Source organism: Manacus candei, unplaced genomic scaffold, assembly GCF_025592945.1.
Source record: "Manacus candei isolate 608988 ecotype Guabito, Panama unplaced genomic scaffold, ASM2559294v1 h1tg000076l, whole genome shotgun sequence".
In the NCBI taxonomy this organism is placed as follows: domain Eukaryota; kingdom Metazoa; phylum Chordata; class Aves; order Passeriformes; family Pipridae; genus Manacus; species Manacus candei.
The window spans coordinates 3,533,767-3,546,427 of NW_026138124.1; the positions used below are offsets into that span (position 1 = coordinate 3,533,767).

General features: G+C 45.6%; 1 protein-coding gene across 1 annotated transcript in view; it reads right to left on the reverse strand.

Annotated features, from left to right (window-relative positions):
• The window catches only part of BAZ1B (bromodomain adjacent to zinc finger domain 1B), a 42,891-nt gene that overhangs the window by 29,195 nt on the left and 1,035 nt on the right, over window positions 1-12,661 (reverse strand). The window contains exons 2-6 of the mRNA XM_051809195.1: window positions 7,508-7,624; window positions 5,311-5,455; window positions 4,466-4,664; window positions 1,663-1,784; window positions 665-862 (exon numbers count right to left, since the gene is read on the reverse strand). Of these exons, the coding sequence (XP_051665155.1) occupies window positions 665-862; window positions 1,663-1,784; window positions 4,466-4,664; window positions 5,311-5,455; window positions 7,508-7,624 (781 nt within the window). The remainder of the gene's footprint in view (window positions 1-664; window positions 863-1,662; window positions 1,785-4,465; window positions 4,665-5,310; window positions 5,456-7,507; window positions 7,625-12,661) is intronic.

Below are 12,661 nucleotides of genomic sequence, written 5' to 3' on the forward strand. Positions count from 1 at the left end.
TTCTACACCCAAAGACAGATGTTAGAACTGCAGATTTCATGATATGGCATTGAGTTGGTTAACTGTCTTTGGCTGGTCAGTACAAAGAGCTGGAAAATACCCATCCCTGATACTTGAGTATTCAGTACAAAATTTGTGCTATCTGCCAACCCTCAGTCCATTCCCATACAAGGGTCAGGCATCATGATGTCACACACATCCAGCTCCTGTAGGTATGAAAAGGGCCCACTACTTGACACTACCAGGTAGGACTGAGCTCTTCCATTTCTCTACACCAGGAAATGTCTTCACTTGTAGACAAGCAACATAAACTACTGGAAAAACCTCAAAAAAGGCAGTTACACCTCAAATTTTCAGAGCAGACCACTTTCAGACACTCAAGCTGTGTCACCTCTCAAAGAGTCAACCTTCAAAAGAGTGGGTCTTCCTTCTCTGTTCCTCTCTGGAAGGATTTAAAGGACATGTAGATGTGGCACTTGAGGACACTGTTCAAGGATGGCCTTGGTAGTGCTGGGGGAACAGCTGGACTCAATGATCTTAGGGGGCTTTTCCAACCCTAATGATTCTGTGACTGTAAAACCCACCCAGTGCACTGAAGTCTCCGCTGAGACTAAGAGTGTAGGACGAGTGTGACAGCAAAGGAGGTACTTTTAGGAATTCTTACCTTATGTGGGTCAAGCAAGAAGTCACTAAATTTACTGGGCAGAGAGTATTTCTTCACCAGCTCATCCTCCACGACCCACGGGGCGTTCTCGCACGTGCCGGCGCGGAGCGCGTTGTGCCGGATGAAGTACCTCAGGATCTCCTTGTTGGGAGGGCGCTCCGTACGGACCAGGCTGTCTGCTGGAACGTTGCTGATGATCTGGGAGATCACAAACAGGTAGGCTGTTAATGATTAGCTTCTAACCACATCATCGCTACAGATCATGCAGCTAAAAAGAGCAAGACTGTTGTATTGCTTCATGTCCACTAAGTCCTCACTCTTTCAAAGCTCTCTTGGAAAGAGTCAAACCAAACAGAGCTTGCAGAACTGAGACAGAGATTGGTAGGAGAATCAGTCAGTCAAAACAGTTAAAACCATGAGTTCATGTTGCAGATTTCTTTCCAGAGCCCACTGCTTTATTTCCAACCTTCCTCCAGCTTGTGCTTGCTACTGACTTAAAAGCTTTTACGTATTCATGTTTATTTTGTTTCGATTTTTTTCCTGAGAATACAGGAACAACTCTACATGTGGTACTCATTAAATGGAGGTCAGCACTGCCTCTCTTGTCAAATTAGCAAAGAGCTGACAAAAAGCACAGAGCAGTGAGGCAGTTACCCAGCACTTACCTCCCAAAGCACTGCTACCTCCGACTCGGAGCAGCTCAGAACAAGAGCTGCAACTGCCACTCATGATTTAACTGGTCTCATTAACTGCCTGACCAGAGATGAGCCACTTAACAGCAACCACTCTAAAGCCCTGTGACTCAGTGTGTGGTACCAGGTGTTTCCATGCACAAAACCCAATTACAGATAGAAACAGCCAGGCTGGTCAGCCCTACAGACAACTCTCCTGCTTCCAATGCCATGGCTCCGGCAGAAAGTGCTGTATAATCACTGATAATGATTAATTAAACTTGCATATTCAAGTTATAACAGAAAGGACTCGTGCAGACAACTCACCTTATCTTCATTTTTCAGTTTCACATCGTATTTGTGTGGCAGGAATTTAGGTGGAACCCACTTCCTTTCTTCCTTCTTCAAAGAAGTGGGAAGCTTCCGAGGAGACCTACGGGCTCGATCATCTGGTAAAGCAAAGTGAGACATTGTCTTCACATTAGAGGAAACCAAAAAGATTAAAGCACCCTACTCCTCACTATCTGTACAGTGTTAAACCAGAATATCAGGAAAATCTCCCAAACTGGGTTTTACAGTATCCTAAAGAATCCTGGGAATGGAGGCCCTAACCAGCCCTGAGGTAGGGGGCAACATATTTTTCAAGGAGTATAAAGCATCATCTGCATTTAAACCTATCTCTCTGCAGAGAGCTTTGCAAAGGGAGAAAATGTCTATATAACTCACCAAGGGGCACCTTCCACTAGCCCAGGTTGCTCCAACCTGGCCTTGGACACCTCCAGGGATGGGGCAGCCACAGCTTCTCTGGGCAACCTGTGCCAGGGCCTCATTACCCTCCCAGGGAACAATTTCTTCCCAATAGCCAATCTAAACCTACCTCCTTCAGCTTAAAGCTCAAGCTGCAGAACCCACCTTCAGCAGTTCATCCATTTTCAGGACAATCTAACCTTTCCTCTCACTTCTGCAGATTTTCCAGAGTTCACTCCCTAAGCACCTAACAGTACAATGTCAATCCAGATTGCACAAATGATGCAATAAAGCTGGCATAAAGCCTTATTTTTAGCTTCTGAAGGAGAGCAGACTCCTAACCAGAGAGACTGAAATTCTCTTTGTCCCTTTTCTCCTCCAAGAAAACAAACAAGTTTGACACAAGTATTAATAAAACTGCCAAGGTTCGCTCTGCCCCCTCGTGTGTGCACAGGCAGACACAGCTCTTACATCACAGACAGAGCCTGTTACTGCTTCCAAACACTCACTCTCGTGAAGTGACTTCAAATCACATCCCCAGTGGTCAAGTGTGAACGTGATTAGAGAGAAAAACTCCAGGTCAGTGTGTTTGGGAACCCCCAGACTCCATATCCTGCTTCTGTGGGTGCAGTTCAGCACTGGAACCCACCAAGTGTGTCAGCACTTCCCTACTTCTGCAGCCTGCTGTGTAACTGGAACAAGTGCTACACAATTATTTTAACACACTCTGGAATAATTTGACTCAATAATGATTTCAATGATTTGATAATGTCATAATTCAGTAATTACCATGAACCTAAGTTCTATGAAAACCCAGAATATAAAAGCATTAGCAGTAAAATATCCTTTTAATAAAAGCATATGTACAAGCAGTTAAGAGATGAGTGCTTACTGCTCTTCCTGCTTAGGTTATGACTATCCCAGAATCTTGGGTTGGAAAATGCTGAGGTTCATCTTTTCCAGAAAGGGAAGGACAGTCCCAGCTTACAGAGGTGACTAAACACAGGCCAGAACCAGCTGAGTCAGAGGCTGAAACAGGAGCAGGCAGCCCCATTCCCGTGATATCCAACCTTGGAGCACTGCACTGGCAATGCCAGTAGGAGCACAGTTGGACACAGCTGCTGGAATACCACACCATGGACCAGGGTAAACCTTTACTAAAACACCCAGGCCTAAAAACGCTGCTGTAAATTTTGTCACTGAGCATTTTTAAAGTAAAAAGTACTTCCTATGCCTTGTATGGCACTCAACAAAAAATATATGTATATATAAATAATTCAGTACCACTGGCCCCTCTCCCAGCACAACTCCTGTTTCAAAGGATGTGTATAAGGCCAGATTGTTTCTACACCACCTTTTTTTTCCATCCTGGTTCTACAGGGCACTGCAATGAAATCAGAACAGCTCAGAACATTTTCCAGTACCATCAGAAAGAGCTGGCAATTATTAGGACTAGAGTTTGGTAGAGCTTGTTTTCCACTCCTGACTTTGCTATTTGCTTGCTGGGCTGGTTTCAGAGTTTCCTCTTCCCCACATCAGAGGAGGTCACACACACACACCTTCCCCAGATGCTGGAGTGGCTATTTACAAATGCCAACAGTTTATTCCATTTATGAGCCTTTAAAATTAAGCTCTCCAGGTCAGAGCCACACTGTGAAACTGGGCTTTTCTTGTCAGTTTGAAAACACTTTTTGAAATCTATTTTAAAGAATCTTATAATTCCATTTTTAAGAAGTCACACAGGACAAATTATTGGGGTTTTCTTTCAACACCACCTTCTCAGAGCCAGGAAAAACCTTGGCTATCACTGCTTAGCTCTGCAGCAAGGAGGAACAGGTAAGAGAGAACAAGGTTTCAAAGCATGTTTTATTTTGAACCCTTAAAATAATTAATATTATTTTTCTGCATGAATTTTGCCTCAGCATTTGAAAATTGGAAAGGGGATAAACCAAAATGAAAAAAAAACCAACACTTATTTTTTATGACAACTGGGGACATAAAGAGACTTACAGCTTGTCTCTGACTGCAGAAGAACAGGCTTTGGAGCTAGAGAGGTTTGCACTGAGGATGAACATCAGAGCAAAAACTTGATTCTGCAAGAACTTTTACTGCCCCCCTCACTTTTATTTTTAAATACACTTGTTATACTTTAGAAGTTTATACATTTCATTACACCTTAGACTGACAGCACATTTTCTGCTTTAAAACAGGTAAGAAGAGCTGAAAGCCAAGTGATGCCCCCAAAATTCAGCCCTAACATGGACAATTCCAGGATTTCATCCCATAACACTCTTTAAACATTCACAGCCCAGGCCTGAGACATCCCTACACTCCAATACTCACTGCCAGCTGCTACCCACTGCCATGCTGCCTCCCTACTTACTCATGCTTTCCCTCCTGTTCTCATCCTCCTTCAGGAGAGCTTCCTTCTGGTTGTCCTGGGCTGCCTGGCTGGAGTTCTCCTTGTCACTGGATGGGGAATCACAGGCTCCATCAGATTTCTTTTCTGAGGCCTCTTCATCAACTTTCTCCAGGGGATGGATCTTCACAACCTTCACAGGCAACATTTTCTCCTTGCCAACCTGCAGGGAAATATTGGTGAGAAGTGGACCTGAGCAAGACACCTGAGCTAATGGGCTTTAGCACTAAGAGGAAGGGAAAAAAACCAAAAATCCTAGTTCTGGAGGAACTTTCTAATCATTAGAGGCTTTTTAGAGATTTTTAAGGTGTTGACTTCAAGTTACATTCATTTAAGACTACTGCTCCTTCTAGGAATGTGTCAGGTGAAAAGATTGTGGAAGATGGTACTTTTTAACTTCTTTTAACTACAGTAGGTATTTATTTATACTTAAGTATATACACAGACCATCACACATTTAAGCACTGTAACAGTTGTATCTGTTTCCCTGTGCAAACACACAGATCAGTATTTTACTCTTGCCATCATCCCATGATCCTGGAATGGTTTGGACTGGAGGGACCTTAAAGATCATCCAGTTCCAACCTCCTGCCACGGGCAGGGACACCTTCCACTGGGAAGTATGGGATATCCACAGGTTTCTGCTTATGGAACCATTTTCCATCCAAAAGCAGGTGATGCCACTGGGATTCTATAAAAAAGAAACCATTCTTCTGACATGTGAGCAGCCAACATATGCCTCCCATCTCCTGCCTTCAGCTACCTGGAATTAGCAGAAGTATGGGATAAAATGGAAAACAGATCCTTACCTCAAAGTCACACTCTTCTCCCACTGCGAATTTGGTCATGATCTCCAGCCAGGCTGCATCCACCAACTTTTCCAAAGACACCGTGTTGTGGTGGACAATTTCCAGGACCTGTTTCTCATACCAGATGGGGAATTCCTCCTTCAAGCTGAGCAAGCACATAAGAAGTTTTCATTATTCAGGGGATAAAAGCTGAAATGCAAAGTAGCCTCCCATTTCCCAGTTCCAGGAATGTTAACAGCCAGGACAATGTTTGAGGCAGATGCCCCATTAGCATGCAAACATCCAAGGGCTTTTTGCTGCTCTCCCTCCCCCAGGTGTTAGCTGGCATGACAATACAAATTATCCAGATCCTTCCCAGAAGGAATGCCATAAACACTCAGGAAGAGCAGCACTGAGTGTGAGCCCTTTCATGCTGGTTATTACTGTTTATTAGATATTAAATATATATCAAGACCATGTCATTATTCTGGGGCTTGTTACTTCTAAAATGTTTGCCTCCAGCACCTCAATGCTGATGAAGATTTTTCCTCTGCCAACACAGTAAAAAAAAAGACAGAGGCAGGTTTACCCATCTTTCCACAGAAAAATATCTTGAGTGTTTCACCATGTCACGACTTATTCATATTCATAAACGCTGTGACAAATTTACTTCCCTGATTTCCTCTCTAAAAGGTGAGGTCAGTTGGCTGACAGGGGCACTAAGAAATATGTTGCATAAAGCCTTGTGGCTACAAAGTAAAGTCCAGTTCAAGTTACCATCAGGAGGAACAAAATAGTCCATTTTTCCAAAACACTTTTCGGCTTCCCAGCCTCAGGGATCCATGGCTGAGAACCCTCAGCTGTACTTGCAGTGCTACAACTGCCATGAACAAATTTATCCCGTTAGCAAACTGCCTAAATGGACTTTTTTATCCAGCCTAGTGTCAGGTATTAAAGCAGCCAGACTGCCTGGGAAGCTTTTCATCCCATTTCAAAGAGACAAGACCAAAATCTAATTTCACAGTCTTTTTTCCCCCCCAAAATTAGAGAGACTATGACTAAATTTGTTACCAAGAAACCTTCCATTTGTATTTCATTGACATTTCTTCAATTTTGTTTTCAGAAGTGGCCAACCAATCCAACATGGATAACCAAAAGGAAGCAGCACTGAACCAGTGAGTTTTGACTCAGAATTATGAATTTATGGAGCTGGCTCTGCACCCTCCTCTCAAACAAGAACAGCAGGAAGCAAAGCCTGAAGGCAGCAGTGTGTCAGCCTTCACAGAAATTAGGACTATTAGCAAATGGGTTTCTTATTTGTTGACTTTAAGGTTGTGATTAAGCCCAAATGATGGGGAATTTCTCCTTAGGCAAAGGCTGTGAACTCTTTGCCAATGAATCAGAAATGTGAAGAGAGGTAGCAGAAAATTTTGCCTCTTAGGTGGTACTGCTGATACCCTGCTCAGTCTAAATCCAGGGAAAAATGTCCCACAAGCCCAGGTCATGAGTTTACAAAATGGAGAAGCACGTCTTTTGTCAGGCAAAATTCCTACAATTTGGTAATCACACAAATTGTGTGTTATATGTGTTGGTTGAGCCAAGGACCTGCACCTTTACAGCAAATTCACTTCTGTAGCCAGGCTGGATCTCATCCAAGGATTCCTGTGGGCTGGAGGGGGAGGTCAGGGCCACAGCAGCCCAGAGGAACACTGGGGGTCTGCACAGAGCAAGGACTCTTGCTGCTTTCCCTCAGCTCTTTGTTGTTTCAAGCAGTGCAATTCCCTAAATCTCACGACAACATTTTTCTTTTCAATTTAGTACAACAACTCTAATGCAGATCCGGAAAAAAGAGTTACAGGTGTGGACCTGTTTGATGTGAAACTTCAACAGCTCTTTTTTATTTTATTTTTACTTTACATCCTTCAAGATTTAGGGTTTTTTCCCCTGAAATACTCCTATTATCCAAAGGGTTTTAAAACATGCCAAGTTCCATATGCTGAACTATTTTGGTTCAGGTAATACCAAAATAAGTAAATTACTCAACTACTAAGTAAATTAGTGATGGCATCAAAATTGGACTTAATTTGCTTTCAGCTCCAAAATCCCCAGATCTACTTCCAGCTCCTCAGCTCACCTCAGCTACACAGCATTCCCAAGCACACTCTTCTGCCCCAACACCCAAAGACAGGCACAAATCCATGTCTCCACTGGTACTTACAGCTCAGCAACTTCCTGCTCCTCCTCCCAAGCCTCTTTGTGTGTCAGTTGGCTGCTTCCTGTGCTCTTGCACGTCCAGATCCGCTCGCTGTATCTCTCCAAACGCGCTTCGTACTCCCTGTGCGAGTGGCAGCTCAGGAAAACAGGATTTGTGCAGGGGAGAGCACAATCACAGCAGCACAAAACACTCAAAGCCAATGAAACCCTTGCTGCTGGAGTGCACAAAGGCTGAGGAGAGCCTCAGTACAGCCTGACCCCGTGTCTGCCACGAGGGTGCTGTGTTAAATCTGAGGTGCTGGTGCTTTCTGCAGCTGAAACGCCCATCCTGCTCAGCCCTGGCACACAGGAGGTGCCACAGCACTGACAGCTCAGCTGTGCTGCACAAGGGGAACACACAGGGCTGAACACTTTGTGGTATTGCTAACTTACTTGGCAGCTTTTCCAGTCTGATTCCTTGGAAAACAGCATCAACAACATCACAGGCAAGTGCAGGAGGCACAGCATGGACTGCTGCTAATGCCTGAGAGGAACTGCTGTGGCACTGCTGCTACCAATGCCTCAGGGTGGTGTTACCAACTCCAGACAGAAATTTAGCAGTCTATCCAGCATCCCCAGTCTTTTGGGGGGAAAAAGGCCCAAAAGCTTTGAAACTGAAATCTCTAAAAAGGCCACTTTTCCTTTAGTTCTCAAAAAGAGCAGCCCCCTGTGTTTGCACAACGTGAGGCTCTCTCTCACCGACTACACCACCTGCTTCACGGAATCATGGAATGGTTTGGGTTGGAAGGGATCTTGAAGATCATCCAGTTCCAACCTTCCTGCCATGGATTGGAACCTGCTACTATCCCAGGTTGCTCCAAGCCCTGTCCAACCTGGCCTTGGACACTCCCAGGGATGGGTCAGCCACAGTTTCTCTGGGCCGCCTGTGCCAGGGCCTCCCCACCCTCACAGGGAAGAACTTCTGCCCAAAATCTAATATAAACCTACTCTTTCTTAGTTTGAATCCATCCCCCTTGTCCTGTCCCTCCATGCTCTTGTACAAAGTCCTTCCATCTCTCTTGCTGGCTCCCCTCAGGCACTGACACTCCTGTGTCCCAACCTGCCTCAAGGTTACGTTATTCCGGTCAGGATTAATGGGTGCCACGGGGGAGCAGAGAGCATTAGGAATGACAGCATTAGCCACTCTGCTGGGAGCATCTGTGGCCACTCTCCCTGCTCCACCTGAGCAATAATTAACACTCAGGGTAAAAGAGAGGAGCTACTTCACCCTTACTACAGACAGGCACCATTACCAGCACGGATTAAATCCAATTTGCCCCATGCTCACCCATGAGAAGTTAAGTGGAGAAATCCTAAGAGAGGCAAGAAAAGCACCTTTTGCTCCTCCCTGCACAAGCTCTCCAGTGGCAAGGCCAGCATGGAGCATAAGGCACACTGGGAACAGCCACAGCTCATCCTGCTGCCACACCAGCCCCGATTCCCAGAGTCCTGTGGGAACAGGCAGATTGTTCCACACTCCTGCACAGGCAGAGCCACCAGCCACAGCAAAGCACTCGGTGTACCCCGCAGATGTGTTGTCTGTCAAGAATATTTTAGTGCAACCAACCTATTTTTTTCCTTTTTTAAGGTTCCTGTTAGGAAGCCAAGTTACAACTCCAACCAAGCCAATTTTCTTGGACGTTTTCCTCACAGCTCCAATTTAAAGCACAAGCTGCAGCAGCTGCACTGTGGGTTCTGATGTACAGGTAACTTACAACTGCTGGTACACAAAAATATTAGCCAGGAACAGAGCAGCCTCCTCTGGAGGCTACAGTACTCCCCCTTCCTGAAGCAGGTTGTAAAATCAAGGAGAAATCCCGTGGTTCCCCAGCCCACCCTGTTTGTGGGCTCTCCTGCAAATGATCAGCAATCTGACCAGTCACCACCCCACTAAGATTTGAGCCCTCTGGTCAATTCTTACCCTTCCTTGGGGTTTAAAAGATGCTCAGTTTTCCATAGAAACAAGAGGTGCTACAGGCAGCAGCAGGAAGTGCCATCATTGGAACAGAAGCAAGGAATAACCACAGCTCCCAGGGAACTGCACAGCCCCACTGACCAGCCCAGGAGTGGCATTGTGACATATGTTTGCAGTTATGCTGAGCAAGGAGGGGAAAAACATATAAAAAAATAAAATCAAACAAGAAACCAGGAGTCCTCCTTGAAATTACAGCCATCTGGCACTGGCACAGGTGACCCAGAGAAGCTGTGGCTGCCCCATCCCTGGCAGTGTCCAAGGCCAGGCTGATGGGGCTTGGAGCAACCTGGGATAGTAGAAGGTGTCCCTGCCTATGGGAGAGGGGTGGAATGAGATGGGCTTTAAGGTCCTTTCCAGCTCAAATCACTCTTTGTGATTTATGTGGTTAATGATTGAATTAATGATTGAATTAACCACTTTAATAATGGCTAAATTGCAACCATAATACTATTCCTTCCTGTGCCTTTCCCACAAAGAGCAGCATTAAAACCAAACCCAGTGCTAAAGGAGAGACACACTTAAGGGTTCTGGACATGGCCTTAAAAAACCTTCAGTAGTCTAACTACAATCAAATATTTAATATACAGGTGGGAAATAAAATTATGGCCTACTTCCCTCCTACATTTATCAACTTCCTCCTCTCTAGGCCTGTGAGGAGATTCCTTTCCTTCCACCAAGAGAGCAAATAAATGCTGATCTCCAGTTGAAAAATAATTGAATGTTACATTTTTTCCCCACATCAATAGGGAGATCCAAGAGAATTTTCCCCATGAATGTTCCCCTCCTTGAACACATCAATCTGAACAGGTTTAACTACACTGTGTCAGGACTCATATATCCCAGACCAGCCTGGCATTTCAAAGTAGCAGGTATGACAATTCCCAAGACAGGAATAAAAAATACCCTGGACAGCAGCTACTTGTGAACATACTGCAAAATGCCATGAATAACATGTATGTTAAATGAAAAGCTTACTACCCACTGTGTAGCAGTTGATATATCTGTTTGCACCCCACTGCAGATCATTTAATGCTGAAAGGCAACAAAGTTACAATAAAAACAAAGTTTCATTAAAAACCCTTTTAAAGAAAAATGTTTACAATAACCAAGCTAACCACTGCACAAGACAACTGCTAAGGGGATAAAATGTTTACTTCTTCCTGGGTAATTTCTTGGGGAGCATCAGTATCAACTCCAAAACAGTTTTACAGCATGTGAATTCTTTCCAGTTGTATTAGACAGGAAGGCAAAAATCCCAGGAAAGTGGGTACATTTATACACTACTCCCTGGATGGGTGGCAGAGTTCTCCTGGACCTGCAGAGTGTGACACGACAGCGCCTTGGCTACCACCTTCCAGGCAGAGTTTGGCTCTTTGGGATCACCCGGGAGGATGTGACAGCCTTTAACCTGCCAAACCCAGCCCAGCCCCTCCCTGTGCTGGCACCACGCACAAATATTAACTACAGACAGGCAGCAGGCTTTAATCCGGGGTGGAAACAACACACCTTCCCAGAACCACGCACTGAGGGCTGAGGGGAAGCTTTGGCTGGAACAGCCTGGGCTGGCTGAGCTCTCTGAGCCCAGCACCTCTCCCCAGCTGGCAGCAGTTTTCCAAACCAAAGGCACACTGCAGCAGTCCCACGTGCCCACAGCAGAGTTGACCTGGGTATTTGGGAGGCAGCAAATGCTCAGCACCAGCTGCACAGGTGACAGGACTGTTCACGTGCAAAGCACTGTCCTGACACCTCAGGTGTCTCACAGCAGATCCCACTGAGCTCTGCAAGGACAAGTCTATCTCTGGCTGCCCAGAGAAACCCCTGTCCCCACACCCACACGATTAGCAGGGCTCACTCCTGGGCAGACACCAGAAGCCCGAGGCTTTGCCAGGATGCAAAGGGCTCTACACAGCAGGGTTTCTCTTAAAAGGTTTTCACGGGATTTGGCAGTCAAAGGAAGCCACATAAAGCTACAAAGGAAAAACAGACCCGAACAAACACCTGAGCTCTGCCGACCAGCTTATCCCCCTCCTGCTGTGCCAGACCCTTCCAGAACACCCGCCCACGGGGTAGACATCTCTCCTCATGCCCTGCACCCCAAACTCCATTTTTTGTGCAACCCAACCTAAATCCCAACAAAACAAAGCCATAGGAACTTTCAGTGCCTTTCAAATACCTCACTGGTAGTTGTGCAGTACAAGAACCTGCACAGCGTTTAGGAGAAGAGCTGATCAAAAGCTTTCCAAGGTGGAAAAAGTCCAGGAGAACGTATTCTGCCAGGTCTTGGCATAAATGACACCAGGTGAAGACTCAGGTACCTCCTGGTACACCCTCAGCAGGCCCTTCCCATCCTCCAGAGTCATTCCTCCTCTGCACTATCTAGGATAAACAGAAGTGACCAAAAAAAACCCTCCAAGTCTTCCTTAGGCAACATCTCCCTCCAACTTACTGGTTCATTTGCAATTTTCTGTTCCACTTTTGGCCTAGCATACATTATCCACAGTCAACAAGACAAGACAGAAACCCAACATTGCTTGGTTTCTCTTTTTAGCTTCATGACGTCTGCCTGCCAAGATGAACTTTCTAGAACGTGCTAGGCTGCCTCCCACAGCATCCCATGAAGTACTTTCTCCAGGAGAAGAGCATCTCTCCAGAACCTCAGTGCTTGCATTGGTTTCTTCTTTCCCTCTGATCCCACAGCTAACACCCTCCCCTCTCAGCACAAGAAACCATCCCTTTTTTCCTTAATTTTAATACCACCCAAGTGTCTGCAGAAACATGTCCTCCACCTACTCACGGATCCACAAGAGCCACCCAACAGACTGGTGTTCTCAGAAGGTGCCCCACAACTCCCCTGTGCTGTTCCTACAAGGCAGACAAAAGCTTAAAGCCACATACATCTCCTTTTGCAGAAGAAGCAATTAGGCTTAAACGCTTGCCTTTTTGATCACTTATCACTCCTCGAAAGGCAGGAGAAGGAACTGCCTAGTCAGGTGGATGACTGAGCTACTTTCAGTTTGCACACACACCATGAGCAGGTTGGTGTCACACACTGAACGCTTTAATCTGAAACACAGTTGAAAAGCAAGTCCCCAACACTCCACCCAACCTCGTTTTATTGGGCTGAACGCACTAGCAATGCCTATC